The 25,789-nt window shown below is 47.2% G+C and overlaps 2 protein-coding genes across 4 annotated transcripts in view; both read left to right on the forward strand.

Moving 5' to 3' along the window:
* The window catches only part of TSPAN32 (tetraspanin 32), a 36,693-nt gene extending 15,611 nt beyond the window's left edge, over positions 1-21,082 (forward strand). Inside the window, exons 5-10 of one of the 3 annotated variants that reach the window (XR_003990799.1) lie at positions 7,147-7,248; positions 8,770-8,862; positions 10,481-10,564; positions 12,792-12,915; positions 16,687-16,781; positions 20,278-21,082. Coding sequence is in view for 2 of the 3 variants with exons in the window: in XM_030481318.1 (XP_030337178.1) it covers positions 7,147-7,248; positions 8,770-8,862; positions 10,481-10,564; positions 12,792-12,887 (375 nt within the window). In the remaining variant the exon portion in view is untranslated. Of the gene's footprint in view, positions 1-7,146; positions 7,249-8,769; positions 8,863-10,480; positions 10,565-12,791; positions 13,125-16,686; positions 17,033-20,277 lie in introns of those variants that run through there. The other 2 variants (XM_030481318.1, XM_030481317.1) reach the window with 2 other exon arrangements.
* A 2,435-nt stretch (positions 21,083-23,517) lies between these two features.
* Positions 23,518-25,789, forward strand: part of CD81 (CD81 molecule) — a 34,342-nt gene continuing 32,070 nt past the window's right edge. Inside the window, exon 1 of the mRNA XM_030481319.1 lies at positions 23,518-23,707. Within this exon, the coding sequence (XP_030337179.1) occupies positions 23,642-23,707 (66 nt within the window). The 5' untranslated portion in view covers positions 23,518-23,641. The remainder of the gene's footprint in view (positions 23,708-25,789) is intronic.

A 25,789-nucleotide genomic window follows, 5' to 3' on the forward strand; every position in this document is an offset into this window, starting at 1 on the left:
AAGCTAAAACTATTTTCAATGTTTTTCAATACTTCCTGTTGGGAAGCAGTCTAAAGTGGCACTGGTTTCAAGTACTGTGGGTGAGAGACTAAGGATTACTGGGATAATTTTCCACGATGTTGGGAGGTTCATAAATTGCTAGGTTGGTTGTCTTGAATGATGGGAGCACAAAGGGTTGGTGTGGGCCCTTGGCAGCCTGTTGGTTTTGCAGTTCTGTTATAAAATGGACACCTTCCATATGAAGACAGGCTAAGAAAATTGGGGCTGTTCAGCCTGGAGAAGGGAAGGCTGCGTGGAGACCTCGCAGCAGCCTTCCAGTATCTGAAGGGAGCCTACAAGGATGCCAGCGAGGGACTTTTCATCAGGGACTGTAGTAATAGGACAAGGGGTCATGGGTTCAAACTTCAACAGGGGAAGTTCAGGTTAGACATAAGGAAGAAGTTCTTTACAGTGAGGCTGGTGAGGCACTGGAACAGGTTGCCCAAGGAAGTTGTGAATGCCCCACCCCTGGCAGTGTTCAAGGCCAGGTTGGACGGAGCCTTGGACAACATGGTCTAGTGTGTGGTGCCCCTGCCCATGGCTGGGGGTTGGAGCTAGATGATCTTAAGGTGCTTTTCAACCCTAACTATCCTATGATTCTGTGAAATACTTCGTTTGGGTTTTAAAAAAAAAAAAAAAAAAAACCAACAACAAAAAGGCAAACAATTCCTCCCCTCGCCCCCAACCCAAAAACCCGGGAGGACCTTGATACACTGAGGCTGGTGCCGCTTGCAAGGGGTGCAGCCCCAGATCTGGAGGATTTAACGGGAAAAACTCATTGGAGTTGATTAACTTCCTGCCTGGGTTTTCTATGCTTCCCTATAAAGTATTTGGTGCTCTGCCAAAATCACAAAGTAGTGCTCCTGGCTGAATCTAAGTATCACAGAGATGGCCTTGGGGGTTTATGGTTTGGTTGAGCACAAGGCACTGATGCACCCCTGCCTGCTGTGTGAGTGGGATGTATAGCACCTATGCAGCTAGAATTCTGCTGTTCTTTTTGAGACCTGGAGGTAGGAAGTGAGGAGGAGGTGAGACTGTAACAGCTCATCACTTTCTCTTGTTTTAAATGATTTGTGCAACGACCTGATGGAAGCACTAGGATAAGAAGGAAACAGCTTTGTAAGGCTTTTTTTTTTCCTGAATTTTTTGTTCTATGATGGTTTTTCTCCTTCTGTGTATTCCCTCAGTGATAGACCATAAGATGGTCAGGGTTTGCCTGGTCCTCTTTCAAAACCAGACAGCGGGGGGAAGTCCATTTATATTAAAAAAGTTTACATATCTATATATAGATATATATCTTTAGATAGATATTGGAAAAAAAAAGTGAAAACCGTTTAGCTAAAAGCCTCTTCTGAGTCTTCTCGCTTGAGCGGTCCAATGACCACTAGCAGCCAGGGGGAGCAGCACCTGCTTATCTTGTGCAGTTTTCCATGGAGGGCCTCAGAGGCCGCTCTGGTTTGCAGCACTGGTTGTATTTCTGCCGCTGGGATTTATTGGCTTGAGGAAGGCTGGAGAGGAGGGAAGCTCATATGCTGTGAAGGAAGTGCAAAGCTGCAGCAAGCTGTAATGACTGTGTTGGATAAGGCAAGGGCATCCTGGTTGAGCATAGGGTGGGGGGGAGCCCAGCTTACCCAGCTTACCATGTGCTCAGTCCAAGTGGTGGGAGTTGCTCTGCTACTTGACTAAAGTGCCCAGAGCAGTTTTACCTCCTCTATTTCATTGCAGTTGCACCATTGCTTTATTGAAACCCAAGCAGTTGCATCTTGCTCCTCTAACCCCATTTCTGACATGCTGTGAAGGTGTGCATTTCTGTATGCCAGGGAGGAAAGGAAGACAGAGGCAGCAAAAGGTAGACATATGGTGGGGGTTTTTTACTGCAGCAAGGAAGGATTTTGAGTGAATTAACCACTTTATTCCAGTTTCCCATCTTAACTAACTTGCAGTTTATAGCTAAGCAAGGGAATCTGTGGTAGCCACTGCTGAAGGGGTATTCCTGAGTGATGCTAGTGAGTATATCCTTCTTGATGACCCTGAAAGAACATGAAGTGCTGAGGTTGCTGTTTCTTCTGAGGCTGCAGTACATATGCTTGGTTTGGTACCTCAAAGGCATGAAGAGCCACAGGAGAGAAAGATCCCCCCTCTTGCTTGCTATGCTTCTCTTCCTGCTCTGCTTCGTCAAGAGTGTTCCTGTTAAGCAGAAAAGAGAAAGACAGGCTTGTCTTTGAGATAATTCTGACATCTCCTTTCACTATATTGTCCTTGAGCTCCAGCTTTGCAGAGGGATTTTTGGCTGCTGACTGTTGCAAAGATGGTTCACTGAGTAAGTCTCAGACCATTGTTCTTGATACCAGTCTACGTTAGTTTTCCAATGTACATCTAAGTGACTAGCTCAGGTTGCCTAGGCACAGGCATTTGCTGGCAGCAGGATTCATTGATACTCCGGTTTGCAAAGGGATCAGGAACTGAAGGCTGACCTCCTTGTCTGATCTTTCTGTTCCAAATCCAGTTACAGGTTAAAATTATCCTTGATAAATAACCTGAGTCAAGAATGTCAATTTTCCTCTTGAAGGAGGTAAGAGTGAAATTTGCTTTAGTTTCTAATAGCCAAGGGTAAGAACACTAATGGTTTAGAGTAAATGCCTTCCTGCAGTCATAAATTTTGCTTCTTGGGGGATAAAGGATTTAGAGGATGATAAACAATCTCAAAATTCCTTCTTTCTTTTTTTTTTACTTTAAGTGAAAAAACCTACTCCACTGAGTCAGCCTCATCTATCTTGGTGGTGATTTTCCATTTGTTGTATCCAGCAACCCATCGATGTCATGATATAATGAATGTTTCATTAAGGAATGCAGGCAGAAATGGGAGGCAGCAATTATTTTACTAATTTAGAGCTGGAACATTTCACCCACCTTCTTCCAGGAAAAAAATTGCTGTAAGGTGTGACCTCCATATTGTTTCACATGGAGATTTTTCTTAAGCCAGAGTCTAGATGATGCTTCATCTTCAGCTTTTGGTATTTTTCACTGACGAGCATCGCAGGCACGGTCTCCTTCCAAGGGAGAGCTTTGTCCAGTAATACTCCTCCAGCAGTGGATCACAACATGTCGCTAGGAACAGGAAGATACACTCGACCATAATGATCCTTATGTGTGTGGAGAGTGTAAGACCTTTTAAAAAGAAGCTCAGTCTTTCTCTTCTCCAGCTGTGTTGGTCCATTATGTGCTAACTACAGTCTGAGTTAAGGGATGGGGTACAGCTGTGTTTTTCTTAAAGCATGTTATTAACAGAATCGGCATAACCACTGAAACTCAAAAAGCATCCTGTTGCCTAACCAGAAAAGAAAGCACTCTGATTATTTTTATTTATTTTTTTTTTCCCTCCAACACCTGGCGTAAGCAACAGAAAAAGAAAATAATTTTGAGGGAATGGACTCAAAGTAGCCCATCAGTCGAGTGTGCAATGGGAATCTGTTGTGGGTGGCAACTGAGTACGAAGCAGTGCCACAGTCTAGCTCTTCACTGTGTTATGTCCCAGAGCAAAGGAAAATATAGGGATGAATTTACATCTGCTGGATAAAATAATGTTGCAGATAAGGACAGGCTGTGAAACCATCTAGTGACTGTCTCATGCTTTCAGGTTTTATTTTTTACATTGTTAGGCATGCATGAGTTAGCATGGCATTTTGGCCTGGATAGGTGCTCCCATGTGTGACCAGTGCTTCAGAGCTCAGCTATAGCTCTGAGTATATACATCCCAGGCAGAAAAGTTGTTAAGGTGATGGTTCATTAGTGCAACCTTTTGCTCTTGTATGTCTCTTCTTATTAAAACAGACCTCTTGTATGTTCTGTGGCATAGTCTCCTGCATAGAAGGAAAGAGCCAGTGATAAATACTGAGATTTAGTACTTTATACCTACATCTGAAACATTTAAATGAGGAAGATCTCTGCAGTAATCTTTGAAAACAGACTGCTGTGTTGTATGAAGACAGCAATTCTCCCCTTCAAAATCAAATGATCCTAGCAAAAATCAGAAAGATGACGTAAAGGAACTACAGTCAATTCACTCCTTTAAAAAATGGCTTTGTAGTTTGATATTCCCTTACCAGGATGTGAATAGTGTATTCAGATAATGGTTGGATAAAAATGCTAGATATAATTGCTAGATAGAAATGCTGAGAACAACTAATCAGCAAATTGTACTCTTAGGCTTGCCCAGACACACATTCTAAGAGAAAATTACTGCTACAAACATTTTCCATTTAATCCCTCGTGCTTTCAGTTCTTTCAGGCTGCTTGACAAAATGGAGAAAAAAGATCAGTAAATAACTGAGAAGCCAACTCACAATCAAGCTCAGAAGCAGGGTGCAAGTGAAGTCTTTAGCAGTCATTATGTACCTGGAGATTACCCTCATCATCATTACAATCACTGTAGTAGAGCTGGTGACTGCTTGTGGTTTCTTCCCTTATTGTTTCCAACAGTTGGAGCAATTTTATGCCATAGCTTTGTTTTGGGTGTCTTGTTCTTTCAGTTCTTTCCTATCCACTCTTATCCTTCAAACAGCCTTAGTCTCAATATTTTGTATCCTTGCACAGTACAACGAGGAAGGTTCAAGCATGCACCACTGTGTCAGGCAGGACCTCTCATGATCAAATCAATGCTCCCGTGTTTTTATGCAGCTGGCAGGAGCTTGCCTGTCTGGCAGCTGCCAACATCTGGGCTTTTCACCTGCCTTCCTTCCAGGTTGCTTTGTGCAGCACAACCCACCGGAGAAGCTGCTGAGGGGGATATAAGCCTCAGGTGGGCCCTGAGGTTTGTTATCAGCACAAAACACATAATGAGCATTGACCTCCCTGTGTAGTAAATTGGTTCTGGTGGCATGGTCAGAGCCTGCTTTGCTGCTAGGGAGCCTGTGGCTGTCTTTGCAGATGAAACATCACTGAACAAAGTCTCATCTTCCCTTGGTTTAAGTTGAATATGGTTGTAAAGTAAGCAGCCAGATCCAGCCCAAAACTCACTGCAGTTGAGCATTTTTGCCAGTTTTCATGTGGTTTTGGGGAACATGTCCAGCCAAAGCAGAAGGCTTAAAACTACCTGTGCCAACATTTCCTGGCCCAGAGTTCAGTAGAACTTTAGAAGTAGGTTAAACTTCTGGATTGCTTTCAACCCTTGAACTGTTGCTTGAGTCTAGTAAGTTGATTGAAGCCTTTCTTAATTTTTAATTTTTTAAGTCATCCACATGTATTCCTTTTGTAGGGAAGGTCAGCATCCTGAGCCTAATGATAAATATGAAAAGGAGAAAATGGCATATGCCACATCACTACCTTACCAAGATCCATTTGTATGTTGTCACAACACAAAATAGTCTTTTATTCTTGCATCTTAGACTGGGGTTGGGATATTTGAAATACAGTAATCTCTTGGGTTAGGGAGCAAGCTGCTCTGTCCTTCCTTCCTTAGTAACATGAGGCCATAGGAGGAGGTCAATAGATTATTCTTTTTTCATTATTCTTTATTCAATTCTTCAGTGGAAATGGATGCTCTTTTTATTGAATCCATTTATTTCATTGCTGCTGCTGGAAAGGTGTTTCGTGTCCCACAAGAAGTTAGAAAAGCTTGGATGTTCTCATTTTTATTGGGGTTTAAGGTTTGCTCAGGGGAAGGATGGTGCACAAGTCTGCTAGAGATCCTGTCTTACTGCTGCACCCACCCCACTCGATGCATTCTGATACATGGGGGTGACAAAATGAGCATCCTCTATCCTTACCTGAATGGGAAAGCTCAGCATGGTGCTGAGCTTGCTGGGGAGGATTTTTTCCTTGGCTCAGAATATCTGTGTTAGATCCACCACCGGATCTCTTGTTAAAGCTGGATTGCTCCTGCTTCACCTACAAATTGCACTGTGACACGTGATGGAGCATCCTGGAGCAATGGCAGCTTTGCTGCAAACAAATGCAGAGAAACCCTCAAGCCCCTCCACTTCTATGCCATAATACCTATGGAACTTTTTCTGTTTTTAAACTCTATACCTGGTGGCACAGAGATGAGTTGGATACAAGTAATCTTCTCAACCTGTCTCTCTCTTCTCCCTGGTTATCAGCCTCTGTTAGTTGCTTGCATTTTAGGAAGCTGAGCAGGGTAGAGCAATATTGCAGTGATGGCTGTAATGACCTCGGATGACCCTGGTTTCACCCCTGAGCAGACAGCGTTGGGGTTTTTTTTCCCATAGAGTAATTTTCAAGTTCAGCCCCTTAAGACTGAGCTGAAAAGCCTCACTTTCAGGAGAGATGGCTCTGCTCCTGGAGTGTCTGTCCTTCTCTGTGTGGCCACTCACTCCATCTGTCTCACCAATCGATTTTCCCTCCTGGAAGCCAAGTGCTGCCTGCAGGCCCCCTCAGATCAATGCTGCTGAGGAAGTGAGGGAAAATGAAAGCAAGAAATAGAGGTTTGACTCCAGGCACTGAAGGCAATTGTCATATTTTTTTTCTTCAAAACCCAAGTGGGAGTTGGCTGGGATCTGTCAAGCTGCAAGTTCTCACACATTGAGTAAATATTTAGGGTCTGATTCACCACTGAATCACTCCGTTATTTTTTTGGCTCTATTCAGGGGAACTGCTTTGTCACTGGGATAACACCAGCTCTCTGAGATCCTCTTACCTTCATATTTTAGCACCTCATTGTCTTGTGTGCCTGTCCTCACAGTGCCACATCAGGATGGGGAGATGGTGTCATCCCTGCCTGGCAGAGGGACTCAGAGGCACACTGGTCACAGACACCTGAGTTCTTCTCTGACACTAAATCCAAAACTGGTCAAAAGCTCCAGCCATCAGCTGGTGAGACCCCAGCTTGATGCTGAAGCTTCTATGCATAGCATAAGGTGGTACACATGCAGTATCACAGCCTCTCTCATGGGATTCACCATGTTTTAAGTGCCCCTTGGTGCATGGAGGTCATACACTAGCTCCTGCTGCTACGTGGTAGTCATTTAATAGCTGCACTGCTTGTCTTGCTATACCTGGGAGAGCTTCTGGGGGGATGCAAGAGTGTTTTCCCCTCCAGAGACAACTGTGCCAGTGTTTTGCGTCTACACATCTCTGCTTTCTTTTCAGGTGGAAGACAGCATGATGGATGTGTATGATCTTGTGTATGAGGAGGTGAGGAGGAATGCCTCCAGCTTCAGGAGGCACGAGCTGACTGCCATCCACAAAGCAGTGAGTTGTCTTTCAGCCTTAGCAGAAAACCTTGCCCTGGAGTATTTTCCCAAGGTTTCAGCAGGCTGGGTCTAATGCCTGTGCTCTGCGTCAGGAATGCTGCGGTGTCATTTTCCCTCAGGAAGAGAGTCCTCCAGCCTGCTAAGAAGTCTGTTTCTCCCTTCCTACTTTTCCTCTTCCAGGTCTGACCAACCAGATTATCAACAGTAGGAGAGGGCCACCTCCCTGAGCATCGCTCATATGCAATATCTTCAATTCTTCTGCACTGTAGCTGTTATACATACTGTCTGTCTCAGCAGGGCCTCTGCCGTGTTCCCTATCTGTACTGCGAGAAAGTGGACATACACCTCTCTGATGTCCCCAGTCAGGTAGAGAGAGGGAGAGAATTCCACATTGTCTAGCAGAAGTATTTGGACTTGTTTATTTCTGTTTATCCTTGAGCCTATGACTGAGGGGTACTGGAGGCTACCTGACCTCTTGCAATGCTGGAGACAGCTAGCAAGCTGCCCAAAACCACCACCTAGGACGCTGTTGGCACAGGAGACTTCTCTGTAGCTTGGTAGGTGGGCAAGGGTGGTGGTCCAGAGCACAGGGAGGATGCTTGCCCTCAAAGCCGCAGTAGATGAGTGAGGGTGTCCCCCGTGGTGAGAAACTTCCAAGTTCCTGCTGAGTAAAGGAGATGCAGTCTCCTTGCGCAGCAGGGCCTGTTTGGGTAGTGAGCTCATGGCACACAGCAGGGCTGGATGGGAAGGTCAGCTCCGATCGCCTGTCTCCAGACACCTCCCACTCAACTCCCTTTGTTGTTCTGTGTTTTATTAAATCATCATAACAAGTACTTTCTGAAGCTGTTTTCATCCGTGCTTCTCAAAACACAGAAAAGGGCAAATGTTTCTCATTGCAATGATGGTAGTGGCCCTCAGAGTCATAACCAGGCAGAGTGGTGGTTGCTCTGCAGGCTTTTGGAGCAGCACACCCAGAGTCCTGCTTGGCAAGGAGAACCAGGCACAATACCCAGCTCCATCAGTTCATCAGTTGCTTATTTTAGCTACTTTAATTGATGGAGAAACAATTCTTCTACTCCCACCCGCATCCCCTTGCTAGAGCTTCAGGCTGGCCAGTTCACCCCAGCTATAGGAAGCCATCTCCACGGTGGGTGTTGCTTGGGACCCTCCCAGCCCATACAAGTGCTGGGCTCCATGCATCCCTGGGTTTTCCAGAGTAGCCACTGTGAGTGCTGGTGTGACCATGAAGGGAGGGCTTGGCTCCAGCCCCAGGCAGCAGGCCTGGAGGAGCACAGGCAAGTTTGGGACCAGATCCATGTGCCTCCTTTGAATTTAACCCCCATGGCTGCAGTTGTTGGTTGCATACCTACATGCTTTGCTCCTTGCAGCCCTGCTTGTATAGCACTGCTTGTGGCAGCAGGGGGGAAATGTGGCCCACCACTGACACCTCCTGCTGTGGCAGCTGGTGGTGAGGAGAAAGCTCCAGTGGGTGGCTACCAGATCTCTCCCTCTTTTCCAGTTCCTGTGCTGTGGGAAGCACTCTCCGTTTGGGGACACAACCAACGTCGAGCGCAAGACATGCCCACCCGGCCAGGCGCACGATGCTGGACAGGTAAGGGAAAGGTTTCCTTGTCTGCACAGTGGGGCTGTGCTGCTACTCACTAACTGTTAATGAGAATTGTGACTTTTCCATGGTTTGGGGTTACTATGGGTTTGGATTTGTTGTAGTGGGGTTTTGTTGTTTCAATAAGGAGGTGTCTCACCTGCCGGAGTAGCCTCAGTGGATCAGAGGTGTCAGACCCGCAGATGTGGTTTCCTTTGCAGCTCTAGAAACCCTTCAAAATGCCTGTGTTTGCAGCCTGTCACTTCCCTCCAGCTTCCTCCTTGTCTCCTGCGTATGCAGAATGTGAGATATCATGGGCATGTATCTGAGCTCACATGTTGGACTTTTCCACATGACACTACTTTCTGAGGCTTCAAAAGTGTCGCAGTGACAATAAATGTGGAATTTGCTGTAATTACTTTACCCCAGGGCATTAAATAAGTGTTAAAATTAGCAACTCATGAAGCAGGGTGATGATGCCCTGCAGTAGCTTCATCAAGTATACTTCATTCCTCCTCTTTGCAGTGTCTCAGTGAGGTTGATGGAGAAGCTACCAGTATTAGACTGCCTCTGTGCTGAAGCCACAATGTAGACTTCATACTCTCTGAGCAAAGCTATTGTATGATTATTTTTCTTCCACGGGAGTAGCCAAATCAGCTGAAGTAGCTGAAGCCTCCAGCATCAATATGTGTGTTGATGAAAAACAAAACCGTGTTGCTACAGCTATACAAAAACAGTGTTGTTAGGCAAAGATGTCATGCACTAACAGGACACCGTGATGCACAGGCACATGTCAGCCGGTGGGGCAGCCTCTCAAAGCACAGCCTCCAGGAAGCAGGGTCAGAAAAGACCAAAGAGCTCAAAGAGCAGGAAGGGAGAGCAGACTTAAACCAGGCACTGTGTGGGTGACTCTGTTCGCCTCATTCCCCTCCCTGTCCCCTCAAGGTTTTGTGTTCTCTCTGGTAGCGAGCCAGGGGAGGTGGGTTGGGAGGATGCGTTTTGCAACCCAGAGAACTGCGGTATTTGGTAGCTGCACTACATTCACTCCTGGCTTTGAGTGCTCTTTGCTCTGCAAATCACTTCATCAAGGGCAGGCTCTTGCATTTTTTAAATGGCTCTCTTGGCTAGCACCTCCTGGATTTCCGTGGGGCTGCTGGCATGCTTAAAGCTAATGTATATTAATGCATGTGACACCTTGTGAAATGAGGAGTTCATTAGTATCTATCTTTGGGGAATGTATTTAGCATTATGGTGTGCTCTGCTTTTCTGTCTTGTCTTTTCCCTCTTTTCATTTTCCAGTGGTTGGAAAGAAAAAAATGTTTGCATGACCACATTTACATGTACATGCACACATCCCCCACAGTCCAAAACGCACAATAGCAAGAAAATCATAGGTGTATTGTAGCAATAGAAAATATATTGCAGGTATTTGTCTGCCCACATTGCAGACAAATACCTGCTGGTATTTGTATTTGCAGCAGCAGGATAAAGGAGACCTGGTCACACAGCAGCCCAGCTGTGCAATGCTGCTTCCCCCTCTTCTCTCCCTTTCTATTTGGGGTTCTGGCAAGTGCTCTGCACGGGGACAAAGCTGCTGCTGCACTGCAAGGGGTCTCTCTCTGCCTAGGACTGCCTGCGAGAGATCCAGTTCTTCCTGAAGAAGCACATGGACTTTGTCACCACACTCCTGGGCATCGCCATCGGCTTCACGGTATCTATGTTTGTTCCTTCTCACTTTGGCCCCAAGAGGCAGGCTCCAGCATGGAAGCATATCCTAAATTAGCCCCCAGAAGCTAGAATTTTGGGTAATTTTGGAGACTGGGGCAGAGAAACAATCAGTTGTGGACTGCAATGTGGAAATTATGAAAGGGCCAGGACCTGTCTTGTTAAGGCTGATGGATGGAGGTTTTCTCCTGCAGGAATAGTCTTGCTGCATGGCTTTTCTGCCCAAACCAGGCATGACAGATGGGAGTGGGGAGCAGTGGGAGCTGGCTGCAGCAGCATTTGCATTTCACCCACTCAGGTTTGCCTGTGCGTCCCCTCCTGCAAGTGAGATGCTGTGTCACCTGGTGCAGGGCTTGCAGATCAGGCAGTAGCTGTGGAAAAGGAGATGCAGTAAAAGCTCTGTATTTTAGGAAACTTGCTGCCTCTCCTTGCCCAGCACTCACTGGCTGCCTCCCAGTTCAGCCTGGGAAGCCGCTTTGTGCAGCCAGAGCTGGAAGGTCTTGAAAGCTATTGAGCACCAACGGTGGAGCTGGAGAGCTGTGCGGGAAGGGAAGGTCTCATCCTATTAATGACCACTAATAAACCCAGTAAGGTGCATCTTGGGCAGTGCGTGGGTAAAGCACAGGCTCGTAAGCAGCAGAGGAGAATAGCATGTTGCCTAGGCTCCCAGGCACCATATTTGAAGGAGGATCTTGCAGAGGAGAGGAAGGATGATCTTTGCAGGATAATTTGGGTAGAAAGGGTCTGTACTGAATTTGTGAGTCTTATTTGGGTGAAGTCAAAAGGAAAAATGAAATACTGCAAGAGGAACATGTCCTTCAGTGGTGAAGGGGCTCAATGGCCACGTGGGGAATATCCCTTCAGAGCTGGAGAGTGCTAATTAAAACAAGCCTGCTTGTAGGCTTGGCAGAGGTGTATTGCTGTAATTACCTCTACACAGGGGCCCTGCATGCCTGATGAAGCACACCAGGAAAGAGTACACACCAAGAGATTTGCTTCTTCACTAAGAAGGGAGGTTTGGACTGCTGTGGTGTCTCTATGCTGCTCTCCAGCGGGGACAACCTTTCCTCACTGTGTATGTGGAGATTAATTCCTTGTGTCTGCCTTGGCACAATTATGAGTTAGAAGACTTTTCTTCATCTAAATAAAACCCAGAGGAACAAACACTTTTGTATTTTATACTGCTAGTAGTAAATTAGGAAAACCATCAGGCATTGCTGTGGATCTATAAATGTAAAGTCGTGTGAATATTTGGTGTCACTTTCTAATTTTTCCCAGGTATAGGAGGAATTTCACTGCAACTATATTCAGACAAAAGCAGGAGCGGTTTTTATTATATATATCTCTTTTTCACAGCTTGATGCTATAGCCAGATAAGGCAGCTCTCTTTTAAGTGTGTCCTAGAGGAAGTCTCACCACACAGTTCACTATTGTGATGGCAGGATGCAAGGGAGGCATGTGACGAGGGCTATAGCTGCTCTGATGTCATTGTTCCTCAGCCAACAATGCACACATGTCCTCATATCAAGCCACAAGCAAAGGCACTTGCACGTTAAGGCAGCAGACTTTTCCTTGGTATCCTTCCCACAGCAGCCTTACCTTTGATATGTTGCCTGTGTAATCCTGGTGTGTGGTATGTCAGGGAGAATGTTAAAATACAGAGGAAACATACTGTCCTCTGTATTCTCAAGCGTGCATTGCATGGGGTGGGGGTTGGACTTTTTTAAGGGCTTTTTTTTGTTTTGTTAGGTTTTTTACTCCAAACAATACATGAGGATTGTTTGGGGTTTTCTTTTTTGTTTCTCTCTGTTATCTTTACAAAAGGATGTTATTAAGAGAGAGATATGTTTGTCTGAGCAGAGGAATGTTTTGTGGTCAGAATTTCAAATCTGAATTTCCTGGTTTCTTCTCATTTCTTGGTATTTTTAGAGCCAGGTTTGAGCTGTACTGTGCTAATTATTATAAGATGCTTTTTAACCACATGTTAGTCTTTCTTTTTTTCCTTTTTCTTCCTCTTCCCCTCCAAGGTTGGAATTGGTGCTCACGATTCTACCAGAAAACAGCTCTCAAGAAAAATGTGACATCCCAATACATAAATTCAGAAGTGCCAAGTGGACTAATAGGCAACACTTAAGATCTCTTATTTGCAGAAATGGAGCATCATAGTTAGTTCAGCATTTAATTGTGTGCCCATCTCATTTATTTCCTTTTAGGTTTATGGAATGATCCTGACTTCATTCCTCTGGTTCTCCATCCACTTCAGCAGCAACCTGGACCGGAAAGGCAAATACATTCTGCGAGAGAGGTAGAAACCCATCACCTGGGCATCCCTACCAGGCAGAGCCAGCTTTTGGCACAGGAAGATGTCTGAAGTCACACACAGAATCCCATGGGAAGGCCTTACATGTGCTCAGGCAGTGGGACGTGTGTCACGCATTTCCCCTCCCTACACTACTAGCTGTTGTTCATTTCTGAGCTGGTCAGAGCAGATGGTGCTCTGAGGAGGAGCAGTCCCACACCTTCACCGAAAATGAACAAGGCCTGAGGCATACTGGAGGACTGAGAAACTGGAACAGGTTGCCCAGAGAAGCTGTGGCTGCCCCATCCCTGGCAGTGTTCAAGGCCAGGTTGGACGGGGCTTTGAACAACCTGGTCTAGTGGAAGGTGTCCCTGCCCATGGCAGGGGGTTGGAACTAGATGAACTTTAAGGTCACTTCCAACCCAAACCATTCTGTGATTCTATGATGCACCCAGGCTTGGAGATGCAGATCAACTCACCAGGAGATGTATGGGCTGTAGCTCCACAAGCTGGACACAGAACGCCCCTTAGGACAAAGATGGAGAGAAAAGCCCAGCAAAAATCACAGCATTAAACCAAACTTCTCTTGTGCTGTCTATCATCTGAGCATTCCCTGTGACCCCCAAAGATGTAATGTTTCTAGGAAGATGGCTTTGGATCACAGCCCAGGATAATCTTGTACTATAGGCAAATACATGGACACAAGGTGTGTCGTTGCTGACGGGAAATGTGTTCTCGTAGCTTGGACACTTGTAATGGTTGACTTTGGGCACGTTTCTGATCATGTTCAAGTATGTAGGCAGCCAATGACTGTCAACTGGTTTTCCCCTGTTTTCAAATATTGCCAGGCTTACAGAGCTTTTGGTAGAGATCAGGAAAAAAAATCAGAGAAACAGTGCATGAGCTTTCAAACAAATAACCAGCATAAGGACACATCTCTCTGTTATTCCTCTTCGTTAATGCAATACACCATTATTTTTTAATTCTTTGGATGTAGTCAACTTCCTAGAGCTTGATGCCACACTGGTTTCACAGGGGCTTGTTCAACTTCTATCCTTAGCTCTGTGTTTATCTAGCTTCACTAACCCACAACACTGCTGCGCAATACAAAAGGACTTTGATATTACACATACACGCAGGTCTGAAGTTTAAATCTGTAAAAGAACAGGACTGATCTCCAGCCAGGTCAAACAATGCAATGTCCAACTTCACGTCCCCTCTTTACATCATCACCTTATCAATAATAAACAGAAATTTTAAAAGCCTCCATCAGCTCTCAGTCTAGCTCAAATGATGGCTCCCTGGTGTGCTTTGCCCTCATTGCAAGGAGGCAGAGCTGCCTCTGAGCTGAAACCCATCATTGCAATAGATATAGCACCTGCTGGAAAACCTGCTGTAAACTATATGGCTATGTGCAATGTTTTTTGAACCAACAACTGCTTTCACCCCTCTCCTTTGTTGTGGCTTTTAGCCATGAGAAACAGTAAGTAGCAATTGTTTATTGAGATAAATGTGGAAATCCCTGTGCTGAAGTTCAGGACAGGTCCTGGCCTTCAGGCAGGGGCTGCTACACATGCAAGAACAGCAGTACAGTCTACAGCACCTGGTTAGTATTTTAACATGGCTGCAATTACCTTGCATTGGAAGGAATTGTGCTGGGGGGGAGGCTATCAGTCCTCATTCCGCTCCTTTGGAACCAGCGGAGCTTCACCACTGACTTCACTGTAAACAGCATCAAGTTCAAACTGCTCCAGAATATTACTCAAGCTACCTTGTGGCAGTCACCAACATGCCTCAGTCTAGCAGGGATTTAGAGGTGACATACACTTGCCAACATACCCACATTCTAGTTTATTTCTCTCCAGCGAGAGACAATCTCCCTTGTGAGCTCCAGCTGCTATTGTCCAGGCCACTGCTATTGTTATTCCTTAGCCCAGCTGGCAGCTCATGTGACTCATGGTTGCTTCAGTAAAGATGAATTTCTTGCAGAAGGCCATCATTCCTTCTCTTTTTCTGCTGTGCACGAGGCTGCCTGCATTGCTCGGGGGTTTGCGTCATGCAGAGCCCTCAGTAATTCTTTCAGTGCTGGGAAGAGATATTCCCCAGGCAGCTGGTGCTCGCCTGCCCCAGCAGCATGCCTTAGCACCCAAGAGGGAGAGGATGGCATTGGTCCTTTGGAGGAAAAGGAGCTGCTCATCAGCCTCATCCTACCCTTGGCCAGCCAATGGGACAGCAGGCAGGTACTTCATGAGGAGTAATGCAAGCAGAGGCAGGAAAAAAGCTTAAGAACAAACTTAAGCAATAAAGACTTGAGTATTTATATGAAAGAGACCTCTACAGTTTCTTTTTTAAAATGCTATGTAGTCAGCTCTTGCCCATCACTCTGTGTTGGCTGGACACCTGATGATATTCTACACTGGAGATCAAGCAAATCAGTGGAGTCTGTGTTAGTGGTGTGGGTTAGCTGCTTAAGCCTTATCAAGAAGCAGAAGAAATCTTTGTTAAAGCTTCATCACCAGAACTGCTTAAAGCTTTAGATGTTCCTCCTTCACAGGTCAATTTTTAATGTAAGGAGACTATTATGGACAGGAGTAGCATACATACGATAAAGTAAACCTGAAAGGCTATTGTATCCCCCTCCCCCAGCTCTCTTCTCCCTTGAATCATTTGTGGCCACTGAAATGTCACCAAAAGCAGCAGGCACCTCTCCAGCAGTGGCCATATAGGGGTGTGTGTGCATAGCTGCTGTTTTCACACTTCTGTAATGATTTCTGCTGCTTGCGGCAGGGATGAGAACACAAACTGCACCAACCCATCTCACGAAGGGAATAATGCACCTGGAGAGTTGTCGTTTCTTCTTCCAAAGCACGGGAGACTGGAAGCATGCAATTTTTTGTCCCAGGGAGCTGGAAGTTCCCTTTCTTCCTCTGACAGCCAACCAGCCGGCCATCTCGTGATCTGTATTGCCATTTCACCCACTGCTGGAGTTCCCCTGCAAGGAGCAACGCTTTTAATGAGCAGGTGCCTGGCCAGACACACTCTCCTACCAGAGCTCGTGCTGTGTGTAGCACAGAAAATGGCATCTGCTATCGTTTTAAGAGCAGGAAAGTGGATACCTTCAACTCCTCAGTTTTTAGAAACCTACTGCAGAAAAATGCAGAGTTACCATTTTGTTTGCAGTTGTAGAAATGGCAGCACCCAGGGGATGGCTGGAGGGGTGCTGTGAGGCTGGAGGGGGGAGTTGAGCAGGTTTCTTTATACCTATGCCAACAAAAAATCCCTGTCCTGCAGGGGTTGCTTGCACTCCCTAGTCCCTAATTTGCTGCTTGTTATGGGCGAATTACAGCTCTTGTGCAAACCAAAGCAAAACTCCAGGAACCTATTTGTAGGTGCCGCCAAGATCTACCCAGCATTGAGAAAAGTGAGAGAGATTTCACTGGGATAAGAGCCTGGAGCTGAGCAGAGGGGATGCAAAGCCAGCAGCCAGCCAGGCTAGGAAACACCTGCAGAGCCAGTGAGTCTTACTGGGGCTTGCAGAAGCTGGTTGTTACAAGCATGTCAACGCTCAAACTCTGGTGGGGAAGAAATCCCTATTTATGTAGGTATATACAGGAAGAAAAAAAAAACAAAAACAACCTAGAGAACAAAGGTGTGAAGTTAAATATTTAATCGTGAATTGGCTCTAATTAATTGCCAGTTAAGCCCCAACAATCATCAATTAGTTCCACTAAGGTTACCTGAGCAGTTGCAGTTTGGCCTCTCTATGGGTAGGCATTAGCTTGTGCTCATGAGTTACTCTCTTGTTTTAGACAAACCTCCAGCTCTAGCTGAGGACTTGGGAAGAGGAAGCACCCTAAGGCCAGGTGATCACCTACATGGCTGGGGAATATCAGCCATGGCAGTGGTAAGAAGCCTTTTGTGCTTCTTTCCAGCTTTGCTGCCCATGTACTGCTCCGGTCCTGCTCTGCCAGTGGGAGCATTAACTTCCCTTGAGGCTTTACATGCCCTGCATGCCCATGGGTGGCCCGACCACAGCTTGTTTATGAGCGAGGAGAGCGCTCTCAAGAGCCTGCTCTGATGGCAGCAGATGCTGTTTTTCCCAGGTACTGCTCATGCAGAATTGCAGGTGAGCAGGGTGCAGCTTTGCGCAGCAGCCAAGGACACTCAGCGCTTCTGCAAAGCAGAAGACAAAACCTGAGGATCCCAGAGCACTTGTGAAAAGCACAGGTTAAGCAATTTACTGACTCTTTAGAGGGATTCGATGGCAAGGAGAATTGGAATCTTTCAGCCTCATGGTGCACTAGCTTGGCTCCAAAATGCTTTGCTGTTTCCTGCCGTATTGACTGCTTGTGTCAACTGCTGGTTCCGCTGCCATCAAGATACAACTTTTTCATGCAACAGCCCCTTTGCTGCACAACTCTCATATCTGCAGCAAGCTCCTAGAGGAGATGCTACTGAGCAATTCTGTATAAGCAAGTGTTGGTAAGTTGGCAGCAAGCTCCTAGAGGAGATGCTACTGAGCAAGTTCTGTATAAGTGTTGTAAGTTGGCAAATTTGGGTGAATCTTTGGGTGATGCAGAAGCCATCTCCTGCCAAGGTAAAGCTGCGTTTCCAAGCTGCAGACATACAAAATATTTTTTGAAAAAATAGTTGCTAGACATATATTTTCAACCATGTGCAGAAGCAGCTTGTTTGCAAAAGCAGCTGGCTATAATTCTTCTCCAAAATTACAGCCAGAAATGGTAGATGTTCCATGCAGGAGAACTCCACCAGCACAGCTGAAGGCGGGTAAGGTCAGAAGCTGCTTTGAATACACAGTTGCATCACACATGAAGTGTCATTGCAATTCTCTCTTTCAGTAAAATGCTGTAGTAGGGTGAAAAGAGATTTTCTTTTTCTTAACTGTGTAGTTCCTCTTCTGGGAGAGTGAGCAACTGGCAGTGAGCACCAACCCTGTCCACTGGGAAACATAGCACTGGGTGGGATGGAGGGGGAGACTGCGGGATAGAGGAGGGAGAACCCTGGAGGAGCCTCGGAGGCTGTTTTGGAAAAACACAGGCAGCGTGTGTTTTGCAGCTTTTGGCTTCAGCTGCCAAACCCATGACTGGCTGCAGGCCTGATGGTGGTGAGGCTTCTCTACTGCACACCAGGCCAGACATCTCACCCCCAGCACAAACTCACTGCTATCTTTAGTCACATGGCGGTTTGGGGGTCCATCAAACACATTAATGCCTGGAGGCAATCTGCATATCTATCCCTGCTAGGAGGGTAGTGAGGAAAAAAAAACCCATCTCTTTATCTGCAAGACATACAAGGCTGTTGCTCAGCTTGCAAGGAATCAGCACATCTTGGAAGAAATACTTTCAGATGAGCCCAGAGGTGCCTACCCACAGCTAACACCCTCCTGTCTAAGCAGATGCCATTCCCTTAGACTTCAGCAAGTGAAAAGGACAGGTCCTTCACAGCGTTCTTGCCAGGAAGATGCATATCCCTGCATCACTCTCCCTGGACTCACTGGCAGCCGGCTGGCTGGGTTGTTTATATTATCCCAAGGCAAAATCCCCCCTCTCTCCCCTCAGCATCACCCAGTGCTATTGTTTAACCCCCATGTGCACCAGCTTGCTCACGGATAGGCTCACTTTCTTTTTAGCCCCATTGCATCAGCAATGATCTATTCCGTCTTTATTCACCTACTAATGAATTATACATTGATTATACAATAGAAGCTCTCTGCATCGATGGGATGGGCTCTTGCTCTCCCACATGGCATCTTTCTAAGTGCAGCTAAGCCCAGCTGCAGCTCGGCCCTCTCTGATGCCCCGAGAAAAATGAATGTTCACTGTGTGGGCTCATGAGCTGAGGAGAGGGAGTGTGTCTGCACAGGATAAACTCGTTTGGGTTTGCTCTCCCTCTGCCGCAGCCCTGGTGGGAGTTGATGCTGTCCTTCCCCACCACCCTCCCCTTCCTCCTCCTCCTTATATAACCTAACCCATCACCATAGATACGTTGACATAAATATTTAAAGATGGCAGAGAGACAGACCATGCAGACGAGAACCATTTGTTGAGTTTATTAGAAACAGAAACTTCAGGCACTGCTACAGGTTTCTGCTTGCCTCACTGTCTCCCAAAGGCTGCCAGGCAGATACAACCTCCCCAGGCTATCGCGGTGCTTCAGCTGAATTTGCAGAACAGGGCACAGGGAATTTTGGATGAGCAGGTGCCAGCTGCTCCTGCTGGGGCATAGAAAAGGTCTTCTGGAGATGTCCCCTTAGATACACGGATAAGATTCTTGATACTGTTTTTCCTAGTCAAAATGAGGCTGTTGGCTGGCTGCCCAGGGGTGCAGGCGAGCCTCTTCTGAGGTGATGGAGATCCACCTTCCCACTGCCATAGGCCAGTCCACGCCCTTGTTCAGGTCCCTGCCTTGAAAGTCAGTATTGCAGGGTGTTGGCTGCCTACTCGTATGCACTCTGGGACTATTATCCTCCCACAGAATGAATTTCTGAGGTTCTTTTCATAAATCTCCAATCCTATTCAAAGATTTTTGGTGATGCTGCTGCTGTTTAGGGGTTTTTTTACCAGCACAGGTAAATTGGAAACCTAGGCTATTTCTGTCATATTTTCCACAGAAAATAAGATGCAGTCGTTAAAAGCTAACTAGCACCACCCACAAATGACATGTTTTTTATTCTCATGGTTTGTCCATCATTTTTGCACTGGCTGTGAGGACGGCAGGGGGTTTGCCATGCAAGCCCAAGCCATGCAACCAGACTACCACATCAGCAGCCATCCCACGGTCTCCAGTGGATGAGGGACTCCCATCTACTTTCCCAAATCTCCTGGAGGCCCTGGGTGTTAGGTGTTTAGAGCCTGCCTCCATGCTAATCCTTCCACAGCCTGGTCACCAGCTCCCCAAGCACGTGTACGAGGTGGACAGGATGTGGGTCTGTCCTCTCCCCTTATAAAACACAAGGGTCTTTTGAAGTGGAGCTGCTGGCAGGCTGCGGGCATCTCCCTAGAAGAAGCAGGATCAAAATCCCAGGGACTGAGTTTTCAGAGTCCTGCTGGTAAGGGACAGCCTGCTAAACCCAGGGCTGGGAGGAGGCTCAAGCCATCTGCTTTAACAGACACTGGTGGCTCATGCGCATAGACATCAGCTATCCCCAAACCTACAGGCATCATGTCTGACCTATAAACAAGTTCACAAAAAACCCCCAACAACGCAAGCGCAGCAGACGGAGGAAAACCACTGCAAACGCCTCCACTCTCTGATGCTTCACTGTCTGCAAACGCAATTGTGAAAGCAAATTCAAATGGCCTGGGGAATTCTATTTGGAGCTTGGGGGCTTTTGTTGGTGTTTTTTTTTTTTTTACTTTTTTAGTGTTTTTCTCTTACAGTACACAAGGCCTGGGAAGTAGGTAGCTTTTTCACAGGCCTGCCTGCAGCTGCCTGCTCTCCAAAGGACTGCGCATTAGCATGGTGCACGGCTGAGCACTCGAACTCAGCCCATCCTCGCAAAGAGGGAAGTCATCAGCCCTATTCATAGCACTTACACTCGATACCCGCATGTGACACCGATACATGAACTGAATGTGTGCAAATTAGTTTTACTTATTTATACAGCAGCATTTTATAAAGAGCTGATAAAGCCGCTGAGAGTCTTTGAAATGCAGTTCTGGTGCTTTATGGACTGTACAGCAAGTAGTACAGCATGACAAATGAATATACAACACCTGAAATCACACATAATCTTGGGAAACAATATCTATTATCTTGACACTGTATCACAGTGGTGTTTTTTTTTCTTCCTGTACATTAAGGTCAACGTTTTCAAAGGTACCCAGCTGAGCTCCTAAAATAAATAAATAATAATAAAACAACCCTAAACAAAGCAAATAGAAAGATGTTTGGACAAATCTTGAAATCCTTTTCCACTTCCAAGTTTTGGAGATGACTTTGTTTGTACAGCCAGATGGGTGAACCCAGTTTAGACCCAGTAGGTTTTAGCCTGTAACTGGGAGCTTCTTGATGCAGGAGATGATGGGGCTGTGCCCCTGCTCCCCCTGTCAGAGCCACATCTGTGCCTCAGCCCTGCACAGGATGGGCTCCAACACAGCCTGAAGGAAGGTCCCAGAAACAGGGCTGTGTTAGCTCCAAACCGGCTTGTTTGCTAATACAATTTTTGGAGGGTATGAAAAGGTTTATTTCTTGTTTTCTATTTTCCTTCATTTCCCAGCATAAGAGAAAAAAAGGCAGAAAGCAGGAAAAGAAAAGCAGCAGTGACAAAAAAAGGAAGCAATCCCAAGCTCCCCAGAAGCAGTTTCAATGCCAACTTTGTGGCAGTGATTGCAGCTGGGGTTGCCTACTCTACAGTGCACAAAAGTTGATTTAAGAGTCATTTTCCTTCATAGCTGTGGGGCTGCTGATGAAGGTCTTATCGGTTTGCAGCTGGTTCCTTCGTCTCCCTCACACAGGCTCTCCAAGCAGTGCCTCCGAGAGTTTTTCTGGAAACTAATGCACGAGAGGCTCCTTGGTTCATGCAGACTCCTATCTTCAATGTCTGTGTGTGGTGGGGGGTATTTTCATTTTGATATTTATAGCTGGAAAGGATGAAGGTGCAGAAAAAAAAAGATGTTGTGAGATGCTATGGTGTATCAAGTGAGCAGCTTTGGGATCCTGCTGTTATCCTTTGGATCAATGAGCAGGAGCCACACAGGATTGTGGCTATTACCATAACCAGATGGGTCACGCTGATAATGTGTAGCAGTTACGTGCATAAATAGCCTTGTGAGCCTCCGACTTCATTGGTAAGGCTGGATGAGTGAATGTGGCTTAGAGACAAAGGGTTTATGCATCCATGGCAAGCCTGCAATCCAGGACGTACTCGGCATAAGTAATTGGGGAATGGGGCCAACTTCTACTCATTCCCGGTCTCTGCCGCCACAGAGCATCGTGGGCTGTTACTGCAGGGCAAAGAAGGGTTTGGCGAACATGACAGAGCTCTGGATCAACTCATCCTTAAGGGCAATAGGGTGATTTTGGAACAAGTTGACTCATTTTCAGCATACATGTAAAGGAAATGTGTGCTTAGCTAACAGCGCATTCCTGCTTACAGGATGCATGGCAGGGAAGACTCCATTGAGTGTGAAAATGTTTGGCTCAGAAGCTTTTGCTAGAGGCAAGTGGCCAGGCAGAAAGAGGGCAGGTTTCCACGTACAACACTGCAGGCGGGCGTCGGGTTCATATTTAGCACAGTAAAGTCCTGACCTTTGCTGGAGGTGCGAGCTGCTGCCTTTACCAGAACTCCTCTTACACTCTGATTATGTGACTTAACTAGCGTGCCCCTGGAAGAAGTGAATGTGCTTGCTGGAAGCATAGCATGGGGTGAGAGCAATTTATATTTCTAGGGATGAGCAAGTGGGGCAAGGTAGGTTTTGGCCAAAAGCTTGGGAAATTTCATCATGTTGCTGTTGCACAGCTTTGGGGGTTTTTTAACTAAAATCTAACTAAGATTTCTAAGCCATAATGTGAGGCTTACTTGCACTGTTGACATGTGTGACCTCTTCAGTGGGCAGCCGTGAAGCCTCCCAGATGCTCATGTGACCCAGTAACCAATGGAAAGCCTCCTGAGTGGTTCTACTGAACCTGAAGCAATTGCTTGCAGTGGTAAATCCAAAAGCTCAGGCAAAAAATGTTTGCTGATCAGAGCTTAGGATAAAATAGGTGGGGGGAATGAAGGTAAAAAAGAAATGTAAAAATGTAAAAATCTTTTTCTCTTTTTTTTTTTTTTTTTTGCAAGGATGACGCCTCATGTTTGCACCCCAAAACTTCTGTGTATAGAAATACAAATCCTGCTGCACCCTGCACCCATTCACGGTAGCTTCTCCCTTTACCCTGGGCTGCCTGGGGAGGCTTAAGGGACGACAGTGAGGTTTAAGGGATCGTAGCCGGTTTAGGAGATGGTGGTGATACAGCCCCCAAACAAAAAAAAAAAAAAAAAAGGAAAAAAGGAGGAAAAGAATAAAGGAAAAAAGAAGAAAAGGGGTGGGGGAAGACAGGCTGAGAATCTGGGCTTGTTCAGCTTGGACAAAAGAAGAGTCCAGGGAGACCTTAGAGCAGCTCCCAGTGTTTAAAGGGGCTGACAAGACACCTGGAGAGGGGCTCTTTACAAGGGCATGTAGTGACAGGACAAGGGGGAATGGCTTCAAGCTGGAAAAGGTTAGATTTAGATTAGATATTAGGAAGAAATTCTTTACTAGGAGAGTGGTGAGGCACTGGCACAGGTTGCCCAGAGAAGCTGTGGACGTCCCATCCCTAGCAGTGTTCAAGGCCAGGTTGGATGGTGCTTGAGGCAACCTGGTCTAGTGGAAGGTGTCCCTGCCCCTGGCAGCAAGTTGGAACTCGATGATCTTTAAGGTCTCTTCCAACCCAAACCATTCTATGATTCTATGAATATAATAGAAAAAAAGAAAAAGGGAAAAAGGAAAAACAAGAAAAGGGAAAAGAGGTGAAAGAGAAAATGGAAAAAAGGGGGAAAAGGTAAAAAGGGGTAGAAACCGGAAACAAATAAAAACCGGGATGGGTGGGGGGGAAGACAGCCCTACGTTTCGGTGGGGGGGGTCGGTGTGCGCCGACCCATCACTCCCCCGAGGGGCGGGGCCTAAGGGGGGCGTGCCCGGGGGCGGGGCGTTCTCTCCTCCCGCGCCGCCGCCGCCGACGCCGCTGCCTGAGCCGGACCGCAGAGATTGAGGAGCCGCCGCTATGGGGGTGGAAGGTTGCACCAAGTGCATCAAATACCTCCTCTTCGTCTTCAACTTCATCTTCTGGGTGAGCCCCGGGGCGGCGGCGGGGAGGGGGCTGAGCCTCACCAGCGCTTGCAATAGCGGGGCTCCAATATGGCTCGTCTGCCTGCGCCTGGTTTTACCCCCTTTCCCGCTCCCCCAGCATTAAGACTTGCTGCCTGGGATGTGTCTTAAGGGTTGGTTTTTTGGGGAGCAAGGGGGGGCTGTTTATCCTTTGCTTTTTTTAATGCATGCATATATATATTTATTTGCACGTGTTTTTATATTTTTTCTATATAGATACGTATAGGTATAGAAGCATAGATCGTTTAGGCTGGCAAAGACCTTTAAGGTGGTCGGGTCCAACCGTTGAATGTGTTTGTACGCATCCGTTCGGAGCGGAAGGGCGGCGGGTGCTGCGCGGGGACCGAGCTGGGGTGGGGCGGAGCGGAGCGGAGCGGAGCGGGGGGCTGCAGCGGGCCGGCATCCCCCCAGGGCCGCTGCTCCCAGGCCCCTCTGGCTGGGGGGCTGCGCTGGGAAAGCCGGCCGAGACGGGAGGCAGGGATGGATAGGATGGGTACTGCCAGGCGGAGGGAGGGGAGGCGCTGGCCCAGCCGTGCCTGCAGAGGAGTCGGAGAGAAGAAGGTGTTCGAAAAACACGGGGCTGGTTTTGCTCTCCCCAGCCCCAGAGGTGGCAGGGAGTGGATGAGGCTCGATGGTCCTGGTACCGTGTTTGGAGCCGGCCTTGACACCCGCGCATGGATAGTGCCCAAGCTGGGGACTGCTGCCTCTGCCTGGGAAGTTATTCTAGGATGCAAATTTTGCCCAGGCGGGAGAGCTTGCCTTCCCTGAGAAAGTTTCTCGTGAAATAATCCATCCAGACATGCGGCTAATTTAGCAAAAAGCAGCGTATCCCCGGTTCCTTGCAAACCGGGTTTCTCCTGGTTAGAAATTGCCTCCGGCAGCCAGGGGCTGGCGTGGCAAGCAGTGCTCTGTGCCTTCTCCAGCGCCCGCAGCAACACAATGTGCCCAAGCAGCTCCGTTTTTTGGTTTGGGGTTGTGGGGTGTTTTTTTTTTTTTTTTTTGATAGGCTGTTTTCCATTCCCAAAAATGCTCTTTTTCTTGCAAGCAAGCCCAGCCCCACCCCACAGAGGCAAGGCACCGCTTGCTGAGCGCTGGCTGCATGGCCAGGATGTGGCCCTTGTCAACACCCTGCTTTGTTAAGAGGGAATTTGGGGGTTTTCTTAATCTTTGCTGGCAGCAGTGAACACAGCGAGGAGGGCTGGAGAGGTGGGGATGGGAGCAGTGCCTTCCAGAGCAAGCCTTCATTTAGCATGGGGAGTACGCTGCCCGATGGGAGCCTCTGCCTGTTGCCTTCTCCCCGGGTGCACGGTGAAGCTGTTGGGGGGGTTCCCACGTCTGGGAGGTGTGGGGCTTAACCACTGCATGGGAGCGAGCACTGCCAAATCCAGCCTGATTTCAGGCCTCCTCGCGTTGTTTCTGGGTATAATGCTGACCAGGGGAGAGATGACGAGTTCTGACGACAGTGTTAATTGATACCTGATGCGTTGCCAGCTGCAAGATGAATGTGGGACAGTCCTGGGTGGGTTTTTTAACCTTTCCTCCACCCTTAAAATGGCAGGATGGAGGCGGGTAGGCTCTTCTCTGAAATGTTGTTCCTTCTGAGTTACCATGCTTATCCCAGGGATTCTTCTTCCCTTCTGGGCCCAATTTCCTGCCATTCTTGTCACTGTAGCTGCCGGGTGGGTATGTGAGGGAGGAAGGGTCTCCTGGGTGGCAGGAAGGATGCTGGGGGCTCTGCACAGCTGCTGTTCCTGAGCAAGTTTGCTTGCTCACCCCAATCTGTGTTGACAAAACATCTTATCTTTTATAAATGGGCATTTTGCTTCCAAGAGGAATAGCCGAGCTGTTTAATTTCCCTGTTAGACTACTGGTGCCTTGCTGTACCCCTTGAAGGGAGCCTGATGCCTGCTCCCTGTGAGCATTGTGGAAAGATGCGCCAGCTCCTCCCAAGGAGGGGTGCCTGTGAGCTGGGACCACCCAGCTCCCCGAAACACTGCCAGTGCTGGGCTCCCCCATGGCCAGTCCCCTCAGACCACCTCCTGTG

The sequence above is a fragment of the Strigops habroptila genome, chromosome 4 (genome assembly GCF_004027225.2).
Source record: "Strigops habroptila isolate Jane chromosome 4, bStrHab1.2.pri, whole genome shotgun sequence".
NCBI classification, from domain to species: domain Eukaryota; kingdom Metazoa; phylum Chordata; class Aves; order Psittaciformes; family Psittacidae; genus Strigops; species Strigops habroptila.